The sequence below is a fragment of the Capricornis sumatraensis genome, chromosome 6 (assembly GCF_032405125.1).
Source record: "Capricornis sumatraensis isolate serow.1 chromosome 6, serow.2, whole genome shotgun sequence".
Lineage (NCBI taxonomy): Eukaryota > Metazoa > Chordata > Mammalia > Artiodactyla > Bovidae > Capricornis > Capricornis sumatraensis.
In genome coordinates this window covers 120,810,064-120,834,184 of record NC_091074.1, presented here as the reverse complement: position 1 = coordinate 120,834,184, position 24,121 = coordinate 120,810,064, and the positions used below count along the sequence as shown (strand labels likewise).

Below are 24,121 nucleotides of genomic sequence, written 5' to 3'. Positions count from 1 at the left end.
ACAGGCCCCTTTGCAGGGAGCTCAGCCATCACCCTGACAGAGGCCGAGGTGCGGGGGAGCCCAGAGGGGGCTCCAGTCCTGTTCAAGGCTGCCTGTGTGCACGTGAGAGCCCCATCAAGATCATTCTGGCAGACACGTCACCTCTTCCGAAAGAGGGAGGGGACGCTGCTCCCCTGTCCTCAGCATTGCCATCCTGGTGCCTGCAACCTGGCGCCCCGCCCAGGTGTGGTCGGCAAGTGACTGCAACCTCACAGCCATCACTGCTGGTCATCACAGCACCCCCAAGAGCGGCCCCAAAGCGCCCTGTTCCAACACGAATGAAGCACGGACTTTCACCATCGACACCTTCCGACCTGGGACGGAAGACTGAGCTTTCCTGACCCCAAGGACGTGGCGTGGGGAGGCTCTGCACATGTAGCCGCCTCAGGGAAGCTGCCGGCCTTGTCTCAGCCCCACATGTGGGCGCAGGCTCAGTTCCACACACACCCGCCCAGTGCGAGGAACGCCCTCCATCCTGCTCATCAGACTCGGTCAAGCTCGAGGACCAGTCCTCACGCTTGTGTGTGTGTCTGCCCTTCTTCCCTCCTCTCTCCCCCGTGAGCACACCTGCTCAGCGCCGCAGACAGAGCAGGGGGCCCTGGTCTCCTGTCTGAACACAGGCGGGGAGGCTGGGGCCGCGTGGGGGCACCTCCAGTGGGTTCTGTAAACAAGCCAGGGCAGCCGGCCCCTCGGCAGCTCACAAGACTTGCCAAAAGGACTCAAGCTTGTGGCTTCACGTCGTTTACAGTTTTGTTATAAAAACATGAATATTAAAAACTGGGAGAAATGAAATACCACTTAGGATGGATTTTTTTTCCCCCTTAGTGAAAAGAGGGATTTTTTTTTTTTTTCTGGTTCAGGAAAAGAAATACGGTCCACATAAATAAGAAAAAAAGTTTAGTTTTGCAATGAGGGGATTTCAGTTTCTAAAACAAAGTAAACGGCATACGTGTCTCTATGCAACAGATTGCACTCTGCAACTTCTGGTAAAAGGCACTGACTTTACCAAATATTTAAATCGGAAGACTCCATTTCCTCTGGATTATGCCAAGCTGATGGGCCTTGTCCAGAATTTTAGCAGCTGATGGAACTGGACAATTTATTGATGTGCCCGTCAGCTCACATGACCCAGAAGGAAGGCGAGCAGAACATTTGTTTCTCAAGCATCCTTTCCCTGCGGGCCATCAATCATGTATTCCTTGCTCCAAATGCAAATGAGAGTCTGTGTACTTCAAGTCTCTCAGATAATGAAGCTCTTTGGTTTCAGTCATTATTTCCTATCTGTAGAATATTTACAAAGCTGTTAGTGTCAGTAATCCTTATGACCAATCACACGAAGAGCCGACTCATTGGAAAAGCCCCTGATGCTGGGAAAGATTGAAGGCAAAAGGAGAAGAGGGCGGCAGAAGGTGAGATGGTTGGATGGCATCACTACCTTAATGGACGTGAATCTGAACAAACTTCAGGAGACAGTGAAGGACAAGGTAGCCTGGCGTGCTGCAGTCCATAGGGCCGCAAAGACTTGGCTATGACTTAGCAACTGAACCACAGCACACTCAGAGCTTCTGGGGCTCACTGCGTGGACACCAGGGGGTGCCACAGCACTCTACCACACTCCCAGCCCTGGGGCAGCCCCCTTCCACTTTAACCAAGTAAAAACGTGCTTTCTCTTTCTTTTGACAAAGCTATTTCCCATCAAAGCTTTTCCCAATCAACCAGCAATGTCCCTTGGATGCCAGCGCATCCCTGGACTCAGGAGACAGAATGGCTTCTACTCCAGAGAGAGGCCCTCGCATTTACGAAGTCAGGAGTCCACCTGATCTCACCCCATGCTGACAAGGTCCTCTTCAAGTGCCCTGCCCTCTTGTGCAGGAAAAGGAAAAGCAGGTTGGGGTTTCCAGTGATTGAAGATGATGAATCAGGAAAACAACCAACCACCTTCCAATTTAGTCTACTCTGCCTGAAAGACTCTTACGACGTGGGTGTGTTGTCCTTCTGAATTACCATTTTCCGTAGGGAGTAATCACTATGGCCTTCCGACCCGAATTTCTGTGAAAGGCAGACAAAATGGAGCACAGACAGAGATATGCTTCCTGAGGATCCGCCCCCCGTTTGGGCCTGTGCCCCCGTCAAGTCTGGCCGGACTTTCCCGTAAGCAAGCCGAGACATGGATGTCGAGTCCTCAGGGGAACAGCGGCACCTCCCGAAGGCAGTTTGCTCACGTGGTTTAGGGTTTATCACGTCTAAACCAGGGCTGGATTCCCAGTGGTCTCCCTCCTGCTTGCTCACTCTGGGTGTCCTCTGCCCAGCTCCTGTCTGCCCAGGCTTCACCTGCCAGTGGGGTTTGGGTCTCGGGAGGTGGGACATGGGACCCAGCACTGCAGGGGGAGGCCTGGACCCCTCCTTCTGCATGAGCAGGTCTGAGGAGGCTAGGGGCAGGTTTCTGAGTCCAGGCGCGATCTGTCCCAGGGATATGGCTGGGGATGAAGCTTCTGGAGGTGGAGGTTGAGTGTGGGGGGGCAGGAGAATGGGGAGGCAGGTCTTCCAGGGAGAGGCTGGCCTGAGGGTGGGGGTGGAGGCAGGGAGGCCTGGCCCAGAGGATGGGACCTGGAGGCCCAGGAGGGCTCGCCCAGGGACCCTCCCTACTCCAGTGATGGGGCCTGGGCAGGGAGGGCAGGTGATGGGGAGGTGGGAGCTTCAGAGACAAGACCTTTGAAGAGCAGCTGCTGCTCAGTTGCTGAGCTGTGTCTGACTCTTTGCAGCCCCGTGGCCTGCAGCACACTAGGCTCCTCTGTCCTTCTCCGTCTCCCTGACTTTCCTCAAACACATATCCATTGCATCGGTGACGCCATCCGACCATCTCGTTCTCTGTCATCCCCTTCTCCTGCCTTCAATCTTTCCCAGCATCAAGGTCTTTTCCAATGAGTTGGCTGCTTACATCAGGTGGCCAAAGTATTGGAGCCTCAGCTTCAGCATCAGTTCGTCCAGTGAAAATTCAGAGTTGATTTCCTGAACAGAGAGTGGTTAAACGATGGTCAGGAGAACGTGGAATTTGGGAATAACCCAGAGGGAGGCTCAGGAGAGGGGCCCGCATGGGGCTGAGAACGTAGGCTTTTAACAAAGCCTGAGGGTGGTGATAAACTGCTCAGAGACACAGCGGGATGGCTTAGACCTGGTCAGAAACTTTTTCTGTGAAGGGCCTGGCAGTGGTGGAGGCTTGGCGGTCACAGGTCCCTGCTAGAACTGCACATCGGGCTGTTGTTCTGTGAAACAGCCACCAGCGATACGGGTGAGGGAAACTGCTTCTGAACACTGAAATTTGAATTCTTCTTTGGTTTTTTTCTCCCCCATCTATTTTAAAGTGGAAATGCCATTCTTAGCTCACCATAAAACAGGCCTGGGGGGAGGCGGGGAGATGCCAGCCAGGGGCTGCGGAGGCGCAGGGCTGGCAGCCTGCAGGGCCTGCTCCCTCCTGCGTCACCTCCGCACTGGGATGCCCGACGTCGGTGTCCTCCTCCCCGAGGCTGACACAAAGTCGTCTCCTCACCGCCTCCGGGTCATCCTGTCCCTTCTCTCACACGCCTCAAGTCCTTCCTCGCCGGCTGGCTGGCCGCTTTCACTCACTCGTGGGTTTCCTGACTTCTGGTAGCTTCCACTCAAGACCAAGTTTAAACGTCACCACTTTGGTAAGACGCGCTAATCCCTTCAGGCAGCATGGACACCTTGCTTCACTGTGCCTGGGTGCGCTCCACTGTCTTCTGTTGACACACAGTCTCTTCCTTGAAGCTTGTTATAAAGAAAGAAGAGGGAGAAAATGGATAGACGTATGGTGGACAGAGAGTGGGCCCACGGACGGATGGATAGAGAGAGAGAGGGACAGATAGACAGGTAGACGAGAGACACAGACGGCCACTCTGAGAATCTGGGAGAATGTGGGTGAATAGATCGATGTGTGTTGACTGTTCTTGGCCATGGTTGGTGGAATGTGAGGGACGACCCCAGAGCCTGGGGCAAGAGTCCTGCTTTTCCAGCCTCCATGCACCCCAGACCCTGAGCCCCACAACTAGGCGTTATGCTCCCCTCCCGCAGCGGAGGCGCCACTGTCTTTGGGGGCAATGGCCCCGCCATCGTGCGCCTGGGGCACGCCTTGGAGACAGCCCTTTCGGGGGCGGCCACAGACGCCGGTCACACCACGAAGGCTGCCTTTCCCTTTCCCTTAGTCCCTGGAAGACCTGGCGCTGAAGTGTCTCTTCTGTGCTCTTTTAATTTGGGGATCAGCTGAAGACCATAGCAACAGCAGGGGTCTTTTCTGGGGGCCAATGGTATGTGTAGGGTCCCCTCCGTAGCCTTGTTGGCTGAGCTGCGCGTAGTCAGCCAGCAGGCTGAACAACTGCTCCTTCTGCTTTCAGGGAAACCACCTCATGGGAGGATTCGCGTGTCTAGTACCGCTAGGCTACGAAAGGAAGAGCTGAGAAAGACCATAGTGATCCTGGTCATGACCTCACAGGTCCAACCAGAACAACACAATGGAAAGGACAGGAAATCGGGTCTCGCAGGACAGCAGCACAGGCCGTGTGCAGAAGCGGCCACCAGACCCTATAAAACGACAGTGAACTGGGGACCCTCCAAGTGCAGACCTTAATTGTGTGGTTCAAGAGTTCAAGTTCTTCAGACCCCTCATTAGCATCAAATGAATGAAGTTATAACAAAGCCTGAAGTTAGCAAATTATTACCACAAAGCCCTCAATTATTACGGTATACCCTAAGCCACTCCCTTTTCTCCGCTTCCATCTTTGTTCCTATGTATTTAGAATTGATACACGCAAGGGTAATCAATCTGAGATACATCAAAGAAATATTAATTTCATTCACCATGCAAATTAATTGCTATTAGCGTAAAGAATGATTAAAATAATGTAGAAAAATGTGCAGCAACTCATATGGAATTGTAAAAAGGTTTTGGAACTCCCCAAGCATTCAATTTAAATGGATTTTTTTGGTGTGCTGTGAGTTTAATTAAATATCTTTTTCAGAGAGCTGCTCCGAAATCTTCCAAACCCTTTCTCCTGGCCTCTGCTGGAGAACACCAAGATAAGACTCCTAAATCACCCAGCGTACACAACCCACATCCCCATCGGTAACAACTGCCAACTAAGCCCATATATCCTAGAACTGAAAGTAGAAACGTGGTTAGATAGATGCGGAAAGTCACAGAACGCAGTCTCCCCTCTGTGTTTCAATTACTTACCAAATTAGCTCTGTGAGGACATGGGAACTAGTCTGTTTAGAGTCTGCACCCCTTCTTCTGGGTTCAAATATGCGCGAGTGAAAATAAACGGCCTTTCCCCCTGAAGCACACGTTTCTCTATTTCTGGGCTCTATTTTGCTGGTGGACACAGAGGCAGCCACGAGCGAGGCCAGTGAGAGAGTCACAGAGCCAGGACAGGAGGCACCCCGGGCCCCACCCTGGGGTCTGAGCTACTGGAGGAAGGCTGGTGGGGCCCGTGGAAGCTGCGTGTTAGGGTCGCTGGCGACTTTTTAAAAATGCTGCCCACAGGGACCACATCTGGGGAGTCAGATTTAACTGGTCTGGGTGCAGCCACAGACACGAGAATTTAGAAATCTCCCCAATGAATGCACCACGCATCCCGACTTGAGGACAGGCAGGGAGCACAGAACTCTCCGGAGGACCATGGACGCCGGGCAGCTACCCCGGCTCTCCTGGCTTTGTGTCGGGGCGTCTATCAGGGGAAGCTGGTGGAGATGAGGACATGTCTCAGCAGCGCCACGGAGCAGACGAGCCCATGGCTGTCTGTCTCCACCACCTGCCGGCGCCTGGACGACGCTCTTCCCTGGGGATGACGGGGAAAGGGTCTCCCTCCCTCCCTGCCCCCCTCCCTCTCCGAGGACCTGCTCGCCCACACCTGCGGGTACCTGGGGCCGCAGGAAACCCGCCTAGGCTGCGGGCGTGCTTTCCTTGGTGCCCAGTGAGCGACCCCATGCTCGGTCGGTTTGTAGGCAATGGATATGCACAACAACAACATTATCAACGGCAAGCGTGACGCTCATGTAGAAGAGGGGGCACCTCCTACCATCGAATCCTTTGGGGGATATGTCCCTGGTTTGCACCTTGGGAGCTATGGCCCGCTTGCCGTAAGTGTGGCTGTCGTAAGTGTTGTACTCAAACGAAGTCTTGGAATATTTCTCCAGCTCTTTGGCCAAGTTGGAGCGAGGCGTGGTGGTGGGCACGCTGTTTCTGTAGCCGTAGTGTGGGATCTCCAGCTGCTTTACAAAGCACATGGGCCTGGAAGCAGAGAGAGAGAATGGACAGCTTGCTTTCTCACGGCCACGCATGAGACGTGGTTCATCTTAAAACGAGAACATCTTGTTTCTTAGCTGTGTTAAGAAACCGGAATCTCACGCTAAAATCCCAGTTCTGTTTTCTTGAGAAAAGGCCAAGCGTGCTGTAATGATACAACATTAAATTGGCTTCTGCCAAGATGCTGACTTTTTGGAAATAAAAAGAACAGAAAATAAAATACTTAACCTTTGCCCCTGCCCCTTTTTTTCCTTTTCAGAGTCTAAGAAAGTGTGGAGAAGGCAATGTAAAGTGAATGTGGGAAGGGATCTCAGATCCCTGGGTCTCCTCTTGTGGGGCTTTCAGACAGTGTTGCAAGCGTCACGCAGGGCGAAGCGAGAGAAGAAGCTCCCTTAACAAAATATGAGGAAGTGAGAGAAAGAGTCTCAAGGATGTGGAAGATGCTACAAAGAGATGTTTTCAGCTGGACAACAGAATGGAACGCGTCCTGATGCGCTTGGCAAATATCGCTGTGTACCTGCAATGCCGTCGCCTAGTAGTCATCCCTCTTTCTACACTGCGGAATAAGATATTTAAATGGAAGAACTCTCGGTCACATATTCATGAACATTCTATCTTGCTTTTCGTGTATCCATCTACCTCAAAGGACCTTCTAGACTTTTATAAAAAATAATTTTAGATTTACAGGAAATTGGTGCAGAGAATTCCCTTAGACTTTTTGCGCCAAACTTCTCTGCATGTTAACACGCTCACCTATCAAATCACCAGCACATTTACTTCACACCATTAATTTACCTTATTTACTTCTTCTCAAATCACCAAAAAGTTGTAACAGTTAGTTAAATGTCTATTATTTGGGGCATTTTAGCAGGCAGTGGGGTGGGTCATAAATGAACGAAAGCTTAGGCCTTGCCCTCAAAGGTCACCTGGACTGTGATCTTGTTTCAGGAGCCCAAGGGCTCTCAGGGTCCCGGGGAATGCAGGACACCCAGAGCCATGCGAGTCCATTCAGTTTTAAGGGAGAAGGTGGAGTTTGTCAAAGTTAAGATCCAGGACGGGGCAGGAAACACATCAGGATCATTGAACGATAAGGAACAAGAAAGGCCCGCGCCTCTCTGGGTGCAGCAGGAGGCAGGGTGGGCGGGCCCAGGCGGGGACTGTCCATTCGCCCAGGACAAAGGACGTGGGCATGGAAGGCATGACCCCTGAGCCCTGAGGAGGCGGGAGCAGCTCTGAGGGAGGGTGCCTGCAGCAGAGGCATCGAGGAGGGACGTTTGGTGACGAGATGGAGCAGGTGCTGGGGCCTGAGCAGGGCTCTGTGTGTGGAGGGCGTAGGGCAGGACCGCAGCCCCCACCTAAGTGGCAATGACCTGTTAGGCCACCTGCCTGAGACTCTTAAAAGCGAAAGTAGCTGAACGATCGTGGGTTGAAATTCTCCTGCTTCCTCCTGTCTTCCCGTCCCCCCGCCGCCCCAAATGCACGGCCCCTCGTGAAGGCATTTGGGGAGTGTGAAGTGACTGGACGGGCCAGGGCCTCCAGACCCGCTCATGGCCAGGCCATCAGCGTCGAGCTGCACCCCTGGGGGCTGCAGAGCCGAGCCCAGCCTGGCCGGCCCCGTGCCTCCTGCACCGCTGAGGGGCTGCTGCCCCCAGGCCTGTCCTCATTCTGCCTCTTCACTCCTCGCCCAAGGCTGGGGGGAGGGTCATCGCTGCAGATGGGCTGGCCCAGGGCCTTCTGTTTCACTGTCACTGGACGTGGCTTCCGATCACACTACGTGGAGAAAGGGGCCCAGGCTCGGGGGCAGAAAGGAGGCCTCTCTGTGAACTAGGCCATGTCTGTCACTTCCGATGTGTCTTATCCGTGCCACGTGGCCAGTGAGCGCCTCAGTGAGAGGCAAGCTTGGAGCTGAGCCCAGGATGGGGGAAAGGAGGTGGGCATGGGACCTGTCCAGCCCTGGGGGGCCTGTGCAAGGTTAGGGGCCTGAACAGAAGCCCCCCTTCATCTCTCCGTTTCCTCAGACTCTCCTGTGGTTAATCACTCCTCCCCAAATGCACACTGCCGGGGTCAGGGAGGGGGGAGGGATGCCTTTGGTGTGGACGCACCTGTAAGCAGGCTGAGTCACGGGCACCTGGGGACATGTTAGGTGGGCAGCGACCTCGAGGAGAAGTGTCTAGAGGGGCGCACCCCAGAATTTACTGAGCTTTCTCTCTAAACAGTAGGATCATAGAAGGCTTTTATTTTCTTATTTCTGTCCAGTGAAGCATTTCTCATTTTCTGTAAAGATTTTAACTTTTCTATTGAGAGATAAAACGGAGTTTAATGACTATGGTAAAATCCTTTCAGGAAGATGGGAAGTAATACATGACAAAACCAGGGAGGTGTTTGTATCGTTTGCCTAGTGATTTTTTCCAGGTGATTTATCCCAAAGAAATAATTTAACAGAAGCAAAGTCGCGTGCATGTGTGTGTGTGTATCTGTGTGAGTGCATCTCGATCTGGGTAGGTGGGTGTGCATGTCTGTGCAAATGTGGGTGTGTGTGTGCAGGCGTCTGTGTACATGTGCATGTACGCATGTGTGAGTGTGTGTGGGCATTGTGTGCGTGCACGTTTGTGTATGTCTGTCGTGTGTGTGGTATGTGTGTACATCTGTGTATGTGTGCAGACGTGCGTGTTTGTGCAGGTGCGAGTGTGTGCACATGTGTGCTTTTACGTGTGCATGTGTGCTTACTGCTTGCCCTTCTGGAGTCAGCTTGGACTTGCCCTCAGTGCCAGGCTAGAAGCCCTTCCAGCACAGGTGTGCCCCGCCGTGGGCACCAGCAGCTGTGGGGATCACGGTGCAATTCTCGTAAGGATGGGGAGGCTGCTGCTGTGGCCCTGACTAAACATGGAGGGCGACCAGCTTGCACCTGGGTGAGGGCTGGAAACGAGTGCTGAGGGAAGCGAGGCTTCTTCCTCACTGGCCACAAGGAGCCGTCCTGAAGGTCGCAGTGGAGGGCGCCAGGTGACCTTTGCCCCACCCCCGTCTTCACGGCCAGCGACCAAGTGGCTTCAGGTAACTCCTCGGCCCCTGCACCCTGCTTCCCTCAGCGCCGAGCGGGGATGTCGACACAGGCGACATCATCCCGCCCGCCTCCTGGGGGCATCTGAGGACGGGGCGCCCTTGGAACGCAAAGGTTGGAGCGGGGGTGCTGCCTTCCCCCCCAGATTGAGGTGCAGTGACTTGGGGCGCCCCGTGAATTCTCTAGCTGCCTTTCCAGCCAGGGCCTGGAGCATCAGGGCCAGAGGAGAGCCAGAGACGGCTCCCTCTGCACCCCCAGGGCTCGGGGAGACCCAGGGGTGCTGGATGGCACCGGTGGTGGGGCTCGGGGCCCCAGTGAGATCTCTTCACTGAACCGGCTCCCCCGCCCTGCACCAGGCACGGCCACCCCTTGGGGGCGTCTGGGTGCCCGTCCCGTGGGGAGGGCTGTGCAGGGATCCCGATGGCACGTCCGGTACCTGAGCACTCGGTCCGAGGCCTGGCTGGACTTGGACACGTCACAGCCCTGGTGCTTCTCCTGGGCCTTGGCCAGTTTCTCTGCTGCAGCAATAGGGCATCCGGAAAGGCTGCAAAGACAGGGGTCTAAGCGTCCTCCGCAGCGCCCCTCATCGACCCCATCAGCTCCTCCCTCCCTCCCTCTCACAGCATCAGGCTCCTGAGCCTCGGGGATGGAGTGAACCAGGAAGGGGCTTCGCATGTTTGCCCCCTAGCTCCAGCAGACATGCTAACGGCCGCGTCACGTCAGCGAATGCACAGCCCCTTTCAAGGATGACAAAACAGAGGCAGAATCCTTCAAGGGACACAGAATCTTAGACACAGCGTCTGTTCTGGGATGCTCGCTGGGGAACTGACCACTAGGTAGGATGGGTTTCTGAAAACCCCAAGTGCAGGGCTCTCTGGCACTTGCTGACCTCAGCACGGTGGACATAGGCTGACCAGCCCGGCTGTCTCCTCCCCAGAAAGATACCCAGAACAGGGAGGAAGGGAGAAAGATCTCGATGCTCCTGTAAAATGTTTTCTGAACCTAAGTATTTACAGGAAGAGACAGAAGGGTGCTCTTCTGTGTTTGAGCTGATTTTTCGTGAAACCCTGGTGTCTGCTGTGTGCATCTCTGCTCAGAGAGCAGAGGCTTCACCCACGTACACACAGAGTCCGGAATCGGTGTGATTCTGGTGAGGATTCCGAGGAGCTGATGCTGTCAGCCCTGCAGTCAGGCATCAGGGGGCTGATCCAGCCATCACATCATGGTCCTCCAGAGGACGCCCAGGAACATTGCCGAGGGGTACAGGTTTGTGACCTCGCTCGTTATAAACTTAGCACAAGTACTCGCTCATTATAAACTTAGCACAAGTACTTGCTCATTATAAACTTAGCACAAGTACTCACTCATTATAAACTTAGCACAAGTAACCGAGTTCACCAGACATGCGACAATAACAGTGAAGCTCGTAACAGCTTCCTGTTCAGATAGAACTCTACGCAACTTCGTGAAGCTGAGACGGTAGGACAGAAACAACTGGACAGGATCGCTCTCAGGCTATCGGGTAAAAAGGACCTGCTGGGAACTGTATGAGAGGCCACTTGGCAGAAGTCGGGACGAGGCACAAGAGCGAGCGGGGTTTGTCCCGAGCAGAGAGTGGCTCCTCGGGCCCCTTTCCCGGCCTGTCCCCTCACCATCTTCTTTGCACACGTGCCGGTGCCTGCTGACACCCACACGGATGACCGGGGTGCCAGTCGGGGTCACGGGGCTGCCGAGTGAGGTCACACTGTGCTCCGTCTGTGGTCTGCAGCTGCTATCCCATCTGATGGGGACAGGAGGGGACCTCCTGACCCCCGGAAGCTAAGGGAGCGGGTCCTGCCTTCCTTGGAGTCACTGCAGATGGTTACGGCTCCATCCGGGGTCCGACCTCAAGGAGGACACCTGCCGGGGGACTGTCACTCCATCACGAGCTGGGGAGACACCTGCAGACTCGGGTGTCTAAGCCCTGAGCTTTGCCAGGTGCCCCGGGCTGGCTCAGCTCCCCCTCCTGAGGGGAATGCCCAGGGCCCTGCCCCGCAGGGCTGCGCACCCTCCCAAGGGCACGGGGAGGGGCTGCCCCGATCGGCTCCCTGCAGCAAGGACGCAGGAGCTCTGCTTACCTTCTGTGTGAGTTCCTGTTGCTGTTGACATGCCCTCGCCCCGTGCAGCCTGGAGTGGGACACTTGAGAACATTTTCATGCATGGCGAGAACTTGACAAGGAGAGGCAGAGAAAACAGCCCAGCGTTAAAACACAGAGATGGTCCCAGAACAAGTGTATGCAGTCATTCTAACAAAGGCTGGGTTAGTTTACAACAGACAGTCCTACACACGTCTGAGATGGACATGGGCAGGGAGACACAGGTAGGAAGAAGGGGAGGTGGTCTCCACCTGACTCTGACCAGCATGCAAAGCAGGATGCGCTGGGCACGAGTGGGGGCTCAGGCAGTGGGGGAGCAGGGCTGCTCCTACCGGGGCAGGAAACCCGGGTCCCTGCATGGCCCTCAGGCGCAAGCTCGGGGCGGGGGTCAGCCGTGTTGCAGCACGCAGATCGGCAGCTTGTAAACAAGCCTCTGCCTTGGAAACACACGCAAGGGGGTCGTGGGTGAACAGGCACTCCCAAACCCGAATGTGCATACAGAGAGATAGATGATGACTTCTCATCTAGGAACTGGGCATCCTATTCTTGATTATACAAGGATGGAAGAGCTATGCGGGCCCAGGGGAGACCAGGAAGGAGGTGCAGGGCCTGGCCCACAGGGCGGAGAAGGCCACGCTGTCTGGAGAGCCAGCCCGAGCTTCCCCGAGGAGGTCACGGCCCTGGACCGGTGCTCGAGCGTTCCCTTCTGGTCCTCACTGACCGATCGCTGCCCTGGACAGCGGGGTCCACCAGGGGTGAGCAGCGCTGTGGCCGCCTCCCCTCCCCCCCCCCCGCCCGGTGGCCCCTGAGCTCCGTGGGACCAGGGCAGCGAGCGTGCTGACCCTCTGTGGCGAGGGTGCCCTGGCACCTGGCGAACGCTGTCCGCACGAGCTCCGTGCGTCACTCATGCCTACGGTCCATCTCATCTCGGGGACCCTCCCTCGCTTCCCCGAAGCCCCTCCATATCCCCCAACGGGGCCCTGTGCCCCCGCAGCCCTGTCTGTTCCAGCAGCCCAGGCTCGATCCGTGTAGGGCGGCCGGGGGGCTCACTCTGCCAGGACGCGGCCTGAGCAGGTGTCGGGGGTCTCCTCTCTGGGGCGTCACCCTGCCCCCGCCACCTGCTGTCTGACCCCCGCCTCGGCTCGCTTCTTGGTCCTTCCCTGGCACCTGATCACCTTCCCAGCACTGCTCTCGACCTTTCCCGTGACACGGCTTCCTCTCCTCCTAAGACTGAACCTTCCGAGGGCTGAGTCTCCCTGGAGACGGCACACGTCCCGCTCCTGCCTGCACGGTGGGCCACTCTCTCCTGCCAACGCCCGCTCCGTCCTCCATACCCAGCATGCCCTGGGATGGGGTCTGTGCTGCCCTGGCTCTGCAGGGGTCTCGGCTTCCTCCAGGGCCCAGTCTCCCTCTCGGGGGTCAGCCCCAGCCTCTCTCGGCAAACTCGCTGACCTCTGCATCACCTTCTGCCTGACTTTTTTCTCAGGCACCCCCTGCATGTGTAGGCCTCTTGGAAAAACCGCCTTCTGCCCCGTCCTCTGCCCCTGGGGTGTCTCCGCTCCTGCGTCCCCTCCTCTGCCCACCTTCCTACACACCTGTGTCCAGACCTCCCAGTCTGGGCTCCTGTTCAGCCTCCTCTCTGAGCAGCTTCATCCTAATTTTACTGACGCTGCCCAGAGGACTGACCTCCTACGTGTCTGACCTCGCCCAGGAGTCCCAGCTGGCGGTCTGGCCCTTGGGGACTGTCACACACAGCGTCCGGCTTCAGCTGGAGAAGTCCAGGCCACCGGACTCCCTGCTGGATGCGCCCTGTTCTGGATTCCCCACCTTGGTGATTGGGGGAGGCTCCCGGGCGTCGTCTCAACCTGCCTCCCTTTCTCCTTCTCACATCCTGTCCTGCCAGCCTGTCTCTGGAGCGTTCCTTGGACCCGACCCTCTGGCACCACCTCCTTCCTGCCTGGCCTCCCACATGGACCATCACGGCAGCTCTTAGAGAACACCCAGGGCTCCCTCTCAGACAGGACGGCCCGAGTGGCACCCGTGTGGAGCCCCCGGTGGCCCTGGCCCTGATGCCCGTGGCAGCGGCTGGGACTTGCTGGTGAGGTGGGCGCACTGCCTCGTGCACGCGGCCGGCCCCCGCCGAGCCGGGCTGGGGGCTCCTGCCTCATGTCGTGCTCCGTGAGTCCTCTGTGTCTCTAGCGTGGTGTGTTGAAAGCTGGGGTACAGGCTGCTTTATGGAATTCAGCTGGACAGGAAAGCGGTTAGGGTGCGCTGCCCCGAAAACAGCTAACAGATCAAAAGTAGGAAAGGACACGCTTCTGTGGAGCTTTGACTCTTGGTCATTTCTACGGCAGAGACTCCCGTATGAGCCCATCTTTGGAAACGACCTCCTGGGGGCCCGAGAGGGTGACAGTGACTCTGGTTCAGAGCTGAGTCCACGGCGCGTGAACAAGGCACACCCAGCCTGACGCGGGGTCGGGGCGCAGGGGAGACTCCCCTGGACTGACGCGGCGTTGGGGCGCAGGGGAGACTGCCCCAGCCTGACGCGGGGTCGGGGCGCAGGGGAGACTGCCCTAGGCTGACGCGGCGTTGGGGTGCAGGGGAGACTGCCCTAGGCTGACGCGGCGTTGGGGCACAGGGGAGACTGCCCTAGGCTGACGTGGGGTCGGGGTTCAGAAGAGACTCCCCTGGACTGATGTGGCGTTGGGGCGCAGGGGAGACTGCCCTAGGCTGACGTGGGGTCGGGGTGCAGAAGAGACTCCCCTGGACTGATGTGGCGTTGGGGCACAGGGAAGACTGCCCTAGGCTGATGCGGCGTCGGGGCGCAGGGGAGACTGCCCTAGGCTGACGTGGGGTCGGGGTGTGGGGGAGACTGCCCTAGACTGACGTGGGGTCGGGGTGCAGAAGAGACTCCCCTGGACTGATGCGGGATTGGGGTGCAGGGGAGACTGCCCTAGGCTGATGCAGGGTCGGGTTGCAGAGGAGACTGCCCTAGGCTGACGTGGGGTCGGGGTGCAGAAGAGACTCCCCTAGACTGACACGGGGTCGGGGTGCAGGGGAGACTGCCCTGGACTGACGCGGGGTTGGGGTGCAGGGGAGACTGCCCTAGGCTGACGTGGGGTCGGGGTGCAGAAGAGACTCCCCTGGACTGACGCGGGGTCGGGGTGCAGGGGAGACTGCCCTAGGCTGACGTGGGGTTGGGGCGCAGGGGAGACTGCCTTAGGGTGACGTGGGGTCGGGGTGCAGAAGAGACTCCCCTGGACTGACGCGGGGTTGGGGTGCAGGGGAGACTGCCCTAGGCTGATGCGGGGTCGGGGTGCAGAGGAGACTGCCTTAGGCTGACGCGGGGTTGGGGTGCAGGGGAGACTGCCCTAGGCTGATGCGGGGTCGGGGTGCAGAGGAGACTGCCTTAGGCTGATGTGGGGTTGGGGTGCAGGGGAGACTGCCCTGGACTGATGCGGGGTCGGGGTGCAGAGGAGACTGCCCTAGGCTGATGCGGGGTTGGGGTGCAGGGGAGACTGCCCTAGGCTGACGTGGGGTCGGGGCGCAGAAGAGACTCCCCTGGACTGACGCGGGGTTGGGGTGCAGGGGAGACTGCCCTAGGCTGATGCGGGGTCGGGGTGCAGAGGAGACTGCCCTAGGCTGACGCGGGGTTGGGGTGCAGGGGAGACTGCCCTAGGCTGATGCGGGGTCGGGGTGCAGAGGAGACTGCCCTAGGCTGATGTGGGGTTGGGGTGCAGGGGAGACTGCCCTAGGCTGATGCGGGGTCGGGGTGCAGAGGAGACTGCCCTAGGCTGACGCGGGGTTGGGGTGCAGGGGAGACTGCCCTAGGCTGATGCGGGGTCGGGGTGCAGAGGAGACTGCCCTAGGCTGACGCGGGGTTGGGGTGCAGGGGAGACTGCCCTAGGCTGATGCGGGGTCGGGGTGCAGAGGAGACTGCCTTAGGCTGATGTGGGGTTGGGGTGCAGGGGAGACTGCCCTGGACTGATGCGGGGTCGGGGTGCAGAGGAGACTGCCCTAGGCTGATGCGGGGTTGGGGTGCAGGGGAGACTGCCCTAGGCTGACGTGGGGTCGGGGCGCAGAAGAGACTCCCCTGGACTGACGCGGGGTTGGGGTGCAGGGGAGACTGCCCTAGGCTGATGCGGGGTCGGGGTGCAGAGGAGACTGCCCTAGGCTGACGCGGGGTTGGGGTGCAGGGGAGACTGCCCTAGGCTGATGCGGGGTCGGGGTGCAGAGAAGACTGCCCTAGGCTGCTCTTGGGGAAATGGGGAGTCAGGAGGATCGCTCAGCCGTGAGAAGGAACGGATGCTCTACTTCGACGTCTCAAAGAACAGCGCACAGAGAAGCTCCCTGCTCTCCACGCGCCAGCGCGGGCCCTCCCGCCTTGTTTGTAGATGAGGACTAGTGGCACAGAGCGCAGGTCTCCTGCCCCACGACACGGCCGGTCAGGACTGAGCCCAAAGGCCGAGCCCAGGTCTCCACGGAGACAGCTGCGCTCGGGGCTGGGACAGAGGTGGGTTTGGGTCTGAGCTCTGTTCTCTGCTCAGAGGAGCTCAGAAAGTGGCGTGAGTCCTCAGGGTGCCAGGTGCCGAGCCGATTCCCAGGGGAGGAGGAGGCGCCTGGCCTTCCCGTTCCTCATCTGAAAACAGGGCCAATGCCCCTGCAGGTGTACTGGGGATTGGATGAGTGCGAGCGGGTGCCCGACCCAGGGGTGCTGGGCGGAAGCAGCCGGGGTGAAGCGAGCTGCCTCTGCTCATGTAACACACGGGCGCGGCCTCTCTGCAATTCGCTGCGGCCACAGCCCTGCACCTTCGCTCGCAGGATGGTTCCGAGAGACACGGCCTTCCCACCGCCAGGGGTCACCTGCAAGCCTGCAGCCACAGCAGCTTCTACAAATATGTCATCTGAAAACACTCAGCTCAACCTGTCCTCTAAGCTGCACAGCTTTCTTTGCCCCCCCCAAAGCTGGCTGCTGTGACGGGGAAGTCCCCAGAAGGGCCCCTCAACCACCAGCTGGCCATTGCCGCTTCTCCAGCCGGGCGATGAGTGGTCCCCACTAGAAACCACGTCTTACAGGACGAGGGACCCCCACCCCCTTAGACCCCAAATCAGGGGCTGACACAGTCGTTCCTGAAAGCGTGCCTTTTCCCTGAGCCATCAGTTCTAATGGTAGCTTCATAGCTGGCACACTTTATGTGTCGAGAAAAGATAAGCAAAAAAGGGGCATCATTTCAGCTCTAAAAGAAAGTTAGTTGTTTTCATAGATGGGTGCATGTTCTCAGAACTCAAACAGATTCGTAAGATCAAATCCAACTTGAGTTAAACCTCCTCAGGATTTTATCGTGTAGAAATGCTGGGACAGTACGAAATAGACACTAAGTAGAATGCAGTCACACATAAATGCTGGTTAGCGTGGACGGAGAACTTCAGCTAACTGGGCGAAAGCTACCTCGGAGTCCCTTTTCTTTGGGGCTCAGAGCTGTGGGGCGCGGGGCGGGTGTCTCAGAGGCTATCTAGACTCGGTGCTGCAGTCTGTGGGGAGGAAAGGAGGGAAGTGCCGCGAGCTCGAGATGAAGGCAGGAACAGGCTGTCTGCTCAGGGGCCGTGGCGGGGTGACACTGATGTGGAGCTGGGGCCCGAGGTGGGTGTGCAGGGACCGCACCGAGGGGACGCTGCGGTGGGGGGAGCCGGGGTCCTGGCCGAGCTGCCCCTCGGACAAGGAGGACACACCCGTCGGGCGGCACTGACCGGAGGTGGAATGGCAGGCGAGGAGGACGCAGAAACGAGGTGCAGGCGTGTGCGCGCCAGGGCGCTGGGGAGACACCGACTTACTTTCTGGAGGGACCCTATCTTTGTGCGGGCATCCGGACAGACTGCGGTGATGCGGATAAAGCCCGGTTACGTGGCCCGTTCCATCGCACCCGGGGGTGGGGCACTTGCTCTCTTTCTTTTCTGCTCTCGAGGGATCTAAAAGCGATAACAGGTGTCAAGAGAATGAATTTTTTTTTCAACCAACCGAAGACAACTGTGATTATTTAACAATCTGAAGAGACCTTGATACATAAAGACATAAAGCAGGTGTCGGGGGCACACTGTGGCATCCTGGGCCATTCTCTGGCTTCAGGTGATTTTTTTTTTTTTAACCTTAAACGGTGTAATCATGAATCATATTTTACTTTCGATGCTAAAGAAAAAAATGCTCTCCCTACCTGAACTCTTGATTAATTGTTTCCCGTGTGTTACATGATAAGTTATTGCTCAAAGAAATCAACAAAAATAATGATGAGACAGTGACCTTCTCAGAGAACAAGACGTCTCCATAATCCTTCACCAACTGCTTCGTGAAATCCAACCAGGAAACATAACGTCTTTTAAGCACTCTGCAGCAGAGTTTCTTACTGAATTCTCTGATTGTATACGCCATTAACTGCACGATTTTACTGGTACTGAAATGTCTTCTCTTGAAACACTGTTCTTAGGACACAAATTCAATGCTTTTCTCAGGACAGACTGAACTCTCAGAAGGCACTGCCAGCAAATGACCGAAATGGTAGGACTCCCACCTGAGAGAGGTGATGGGCAATCAAAGATGTTTCAGAAGCTGCTGGAGCAGTAATGTGTTTTGATCTCTTCGTCTGCGCTTGGAGCCAGAGGAAGGCTTGGACAGCTGTGCAAGCATGCGCCAGACTAAGAGGCGGCGCTTCTGGGCAGCCTGGGGGCGCTGTGGTGCCCACGGGGCGGACGCCAGATGCCAGAGTGCAGTGACATCGCCAACAAAATTAACCCTAGACCAGAACTGGCCGCAGCTCAGTGATGTGCAGAAAATAACCCCAGAACCTGTTTCTACGAGGAAGCCCAGACCAGAGTCGTGCCAGTGTGCGACACGCTGCTTTCGAACCAGTTCTCAAAGCGAGATGCGCAGATGCACCACAGAGGGCGACCCCAGGAGTCTGCCTAGTGAAGCAGCTAGAAAGCAAGCGCTTTGCTTTCGGAGGACTCATTTTATATCAAGAAAGAGGGCTGGTCTAGAATTTTTGGAACTTTCATAAAATTTTTTCTCAATCATTTACGTAAACTTGAAATAGACATAGGACTCACAGGAATATATATGTATATATACACACACTTTTATGTTTGCATAAAAATCCTTCCTTTTATTGTTTAGCTAACATTTTATTCTCTTACATGTCTCTTTCAGGTCCTGGGATCTCTTAAACCAGGGAGAGATATGTCCTAGATACAACTCCGGGAGTTGGTGATGGACAGGGAGGCCTGGCGTGCTGCAACGCATGGGGTCGCAAAGAGTCGGACACGACTGAGCGACTGAACTGAACTGAATTTCATAAAACTAGAGGTATAACTGAATGGGTGCAAATATAAGATAGCAAGTGCAAGTAACTGTTTCAAAGGAAAATATTATTTAAGATCATAAATTAGAGATTTAAAACGATAAACCAGATATAAGCGACTTTAAAGGATAAAAACGTAAGTTATAACTATTAGGGATCATTAAGTGACTTTTTCCATGAGTTTGTACCGTTTCCTAACAAATTATACTATGTCACGACCTTGAACGTGTTCTGAAGCTCAGCGCAGATTTGTATGAACACCGTGCGGCTCCGGCCACTGCAGGTTTGCAGACGCCACGGTGTACCCTCCTCTCGAGGCCTGTGTCCTGGGGGAGGGCGGTCACCTCTGCCTTCGCCAACACCCCCACCTCCTTGCTTTCTCCCTTCTCACAACCCCAATTCATCTTGAAAACAGATCTTTGAGCAAACGCAAAACAACCAAGCAAGCAAAACAGGCCAACAATCTACCCCAAACCTTGCAACAACATCTAGGAACACCGCATGCTAGATCTGGCCCGTCCCTCTCTCCCTTTGGAGCAGACACTTGCGGAGAAGGTGGAAGAAGTCTTGTGGCGAACTTTTGTTTTAGCTCAAGCTTTTGGAAAGTTACTCATCTATAATTTAAATAATTTTGAAAAGATTGTGTGTGGATGAGAATTGGTATGCGTGTCCTCTCCATGTTTAATAAAGCAGCAGAGAAGCTAACCATAGATTGTTGATATACACTTGGCCATGCCTGCCAGGCACCTCTGTCCCTGGGACATCCCAGGCAAGAATACTGGAGTGGGCAGACAGTCCCTTCTCAGGGGATCTTCCTGACCCAGGGATGGAACCACGTCTCTGCACTGCAAGCAGATTCTTTACTGTCTGAGCCACCAGGGAAGCCCAGGAGGGCAGAAAGCTTTTTAAAAATAGGAGACCACTTCTCTCTCTCCCCATGTTGGTGTCCTTCCTTGGCTTTATTTATTTGGTTCTGCATTTAACTATGACATCTTCGAAAGAAATTTGGGAGCGACGTGGAACACACTGAGAGGAAGTGGAGGTGTGCTCTGACCAGAGGGGGAGGGTGTGGAAAACCTGGGGAGAGGCTGAAGTCATCAGGAAAGCCCAGTCCCCAACCTTGTCCCCTCTCAGGGAGAAAGGGCATCTCCGTGTGGGGATCTTACTGTTTCTTGCCTTTCTGTCCTTGTATATTGAGGGGAAACAAGTGACCTGAACTCCACTTCTTCCCAAAACAACACACAGCAACAGTAACAAAACAAAGTGGGTGAAAATCTTCAGTAAGCTGCTGGGGTGGAAGAAACCGCAGAAGCCAGCGCAGGCGCAGGAAGCCCAGCGTGCATGAGCCCGCAAGGCGGCCTTCGCAGCCGGATTCGGGCCTGAAACGCTCTGCAGAAAGCCGTCGCGCCCATCCCTGACCCAGTCCACAGGGAAGGACACCGTTTCTTCCTAAGTGTTCCCTGTCTGCGTGCGTGTTAGACTTAACAGTCGTGTTCGACTCTGTGGCCCCGTGGCCTCTAGGCTACCAGGTTTCTCTGTCCGTGGGGTTCTCCAGGCAAGAACACGAGTGTGCTCCCAACCCAGGGATCGAACCTGCGTCCCTCATGTCGCCTGTATTAGCATGTGGGTTCTTTACCACTAGTGCCACCTGGGATTCTCAGATACCCAACTACGGATTTCTAAGAGACTGTGTTCATTATCAACACACTTGCTGCATCTCCGGGTCTTGCAACACCCAAAGCAAGCCTGATGGTCCCCTGAGCTCCATGTCACGGTCTTTAGGAGGGGACCCTTCTTCACAAGCTGCACTTCACAGGGTCTGGCCTACACCTGCCTTACTGAAACGGCCGTCAGCACCCAAGCACCTGGCACGTGCAGGGCCCAGCAGGCCTCTGGCTGAGGTCTGTTTCCAGTGGAGTTTGGTTAAAGAAAAGCCCAATGCGCCCCTGGGGGTGCATGCCCATCGAGAGGAGAATACAGACCTGTGTCCGTGCAGAAAAAGTAGGTTCTGACTGTGTGACGTTCCCTAGCAACTGATTTCCAAAGCAAAATCTGAACCTCATTATAAGGACACAATATTCAGAAGGAATAGGAGAGCGCACAAGACAGAAGGACTCTTTGGCCCAACTAGGGAAGGGCCCAGGGGTCACCCATTCCATTCTCGAAGCTGCTGCTTCTCACTTGGTTCTGAAAGAGTCTTGAGACTAGAATCTTCACAAGGAACTGCACGAGGTCAAATTATGATCCGCTTCATACAGAAAGCGAACATGGCTGTTACTGGAAAGCTGACGTCGACTGTTCAGGCTGGAAATATACACCTACACGTATTAGGTGTAGCAACCATATATGTATGTGACTAAATGCATAGACCCACGCAGATATGCACCCACATATCTCACAACTGGAAACCTAGCTGGAGCTCTGGCAGAGGATGGTTTCGAGTGTCTCCTGATAAAGCAAGCACCATGACTGTTTCCACGGTGGCTGGGGACAGGGAGGGGTGGGCACGCCAAAAGGACGACTACTGGTCTCCGCCGGGGACACGCGGCTCCCGTCACTGACCAGCTACTCTAAGGGGAGTCACTGCCCCCGCCTCAGGCTAGTGGTCATTCTGCTGCTACCGTGCAGTTTCTAGCAGGGATGTTTTCCATGGGGGAGGCTTCATCAGTAACTATAACGGATGATAACTTCATAAATCAAGGACTTCCCTGGTGGCTCAGATGGTAAAGCGTCGGCTTATAAGGCGGGAGGCCCGGGTTCAAACTCTGGGTAGGGAAGATCTCCTGGAGAAGGCAATGGCACCCCACTCCAGTACTCTTGCCTGGAAAATCCCATGGATGGAGGAGCCTGGTAGGCTACAGTCCACGGGGTTGCAAAGAGTTGGACACGACTGAGCGACTTCACTTTCACAAATCATGAGGCCACCTACTCAATGCAATTTGAAATGCACGCTTCACTCCCCTTGGCTAATTGTCACGTAAACCCTTGCCACTCCGCAGACTGTGGCTCACCTGCAAGAAAACAGGCTCATCCTAACATTCTCTATCACATGATGGGCGTGCGCTCTCACCCTGGATCTCCAAGACATGCGTCTTCCCCTGATATACCATGTTATTAAGCTGCTTTGCGCATTTTTCAGACAGATATTTTGTTTGCTCTTTGGAGACATAACCGTGAGGCCTAATTCTGGAATCGCCTGCGAGAAGCATGCATGGTGATGCATCGCAGGGAGATGCCTCCTTGAGCGGCAGCCTACGCCTGACAGCTTCCGCGATAGCTCCCGCTTCCACGAGGCCACTTACGTGAGGTAGAAATATTACCTTTACCATAGCATGGCTTTTTGACATGGCTGTCAGCGGACTTAGGCTTCCTCTCCTCCCCAGGGAGCGGCCGCGGGGACTGGTCCTCGAAGGACCGCAGACTGTCCCTGCGGCCCGCCTCCAGCGCCATCCTCTCCCTCATGGCCTTGGCCCTCTCCGTCTCCAGGGCGATGGCTTTCTCCAGGAGGGTCAGGTTGCCCTTGGTCATGTCGAACACCTCCTCCGACCGGTCGGAGGTCACGGAGGCGGCGTCGTCGTCGTGCTCGCGGTACCCGCCGTCCTCCTTGGCGCAGCTGGAGAACGTTCTGGGCCGGGGGCTCAGCTGCTCCTCCAGCCGCATCAGGTTCATCATGTCAGAGTAGCTGCGGTCCGGCGTCCGGCCCGGGAAGTCGTCCTCCGGGCGGCCGTGCGCGCGTGGGCCGGCGCCGGGCGGGGGCGGCCGCTCCTGGGGGCTGCCCTCGCTCAGCTTGCGCGCCAGGTCGAAGCACTGGTTGCGGAGACACTCCAGGCTGCTCAGACACACCTCCTCGTCGCTCTCCTCCACCAGCTTGTCCGCCAGCCCGTTGTTGGCCGGCTTGCCCAGCATCCCGTAGCTCAAGGTCCGGCCGTCGGGCGGCGCCAGCGCGTCCGCGTAGGCGCGGTCGCCCGGGTGGTCCCCCAGCACGGCGCCGTGGCCCTGGGCCAGCAGCTTCAGGGAGTCCACCGTCTCCCTGACCACGTCGCTGTCGAGGTCCAGGCTGAGCTCGCCCTTGCGGCCGGGGGCCTCCGTCTTGTCGCCGTCGTCCTCCAGGCTGTGCGAAGTGCTGCTGTTCATCTCGGACTCGGTGCGCGCGCGGTACGCTGCGTCCTCCGCGATCTTGCCGAGGTTCAGCAGCGACTTGGCCACCAGCTCGTCGTAGTTGTCGTACTCGTCGTTGTTGTTGTCGTCCTTGTCCGCGTCCTGCAGCGCGCGCGCGCCGTGGCAGCCCAGCTGGTGGTCTTCTGCAGAGAGAGCAGACAGAAGGACACACGAGAAAACAAGAGGGAACGCGGCTAGAGCGTGTGGCTGCAACAGCGCAGAAGGCAAGCTCGGGGCGCGGCCGTCGGGGACCTGGAGTCCCCCTGCAGGTCCGCAGGCGGAAGGGACATTAAAAGGGGCGTGTGCTCAGGGCACCGGGCGCTGGGTACGACACCTGCTACAGACTAGGAGCTCCCGGAATTGACAGACAAGCCGCTGGATAGGGTAAACAGTCTTGTTGCTGTTAGTTGCTAAGTCCTGGCTGACTCTCTGCAACCCCACGGACTGCAGCCTGCCAGTCTCTGTCCATGGGATTCTCCAGGCAAGAACACTGGAGTGGGCTGCCACTTCCTCCTCCAGGGATCTTCCCGACCCCGGGATCGAGTTTCCATCTCCTGCATTGGCGGGTGGGTTCTTTACCACTGAGCCACCTGGGAAGCCTAAATATAATTTTAAAGTATTACTTTTTCATCACTTCTAAATTTTAAGCATTGCTTCTAAAATTGGATTTCTCTACTTACTGCCTGACCGCGTGCATAATAATGACATCCATGGTACGACTAGGCTTTCTAAGAGTCTGTGAACTTGTCATCACCTTGTAAGCAGATGTTCACAGCAATTGCTTTTAAATTGCTTTCACAGAGATGCTTGGGCAGCACAGAAGAAAGCCCAAGGTTCTGGTGGGTCCTGCCGGGATGCCGACATCCCAACATTGGTGGGTTCTGCGCCAACACCGACCCTGGGCAGTCAGTACCAAGAGCACACGCTGGGGCTGAGAGTGGCTTTGAATTTTCTACCTTAGAGCCAGTTTATCAAGATACACTGTGAAGCAACAAGCCCCAGCCAAACTTAGAAGGAACTTTGGTTCACTGTATCTCTGCGGGCTGGAGAGGGTGGACGGGGA

General features: G+C 56.2%; 1 protein-coding gene across 4 annotated transcripts in view; it reads right to left on the bottom strand.

Annotated features, from left to right (window-relative positions):
* Window positions 1-24,121, bottom strand: part of MYT1L (myelin transcription factor 1 like) — a 133,782-nt gene that overhangs the window by 73,581 nt on the left and 36,080 nt on the right. For 3 of the 4 annotated variants that reach the window (XM_068974014.1, XM_068974015.1, XM_068974013.1), the window contains exons 5-10: window positions 22,227-23,201; window positions 17,384-17,518; window positions 11,534-11,624; window positions 9,853-9,960; window positions 6,132-6,343; window positions 2,897-2,899 (exon numbers count right to left, since the gene is read on the bottom strand). In XM_068974014.1, coding sequence (XP_068830115.1) covers window positions 2,897-2,899; window positions 6,132-6,343; window positions 9,853-9,960; window positions 11,534-11,624; window positions 17,384-17,518; window positions 22,227-23,201 — 1,524 coding nt within the window. Of the gene's footprint in view, window positions 1-2,896; window positions 2,900-6,131; window positions 6,344-9,852; window positions 9,961-11,533; window positions 11,625-17,383; window positions 17,519-22,220; window positions 23,202-24,121 lie in introns of all 4 variants that reach the window. The other variant, XM_068974012.1, reaches the window with a different exon arrangement.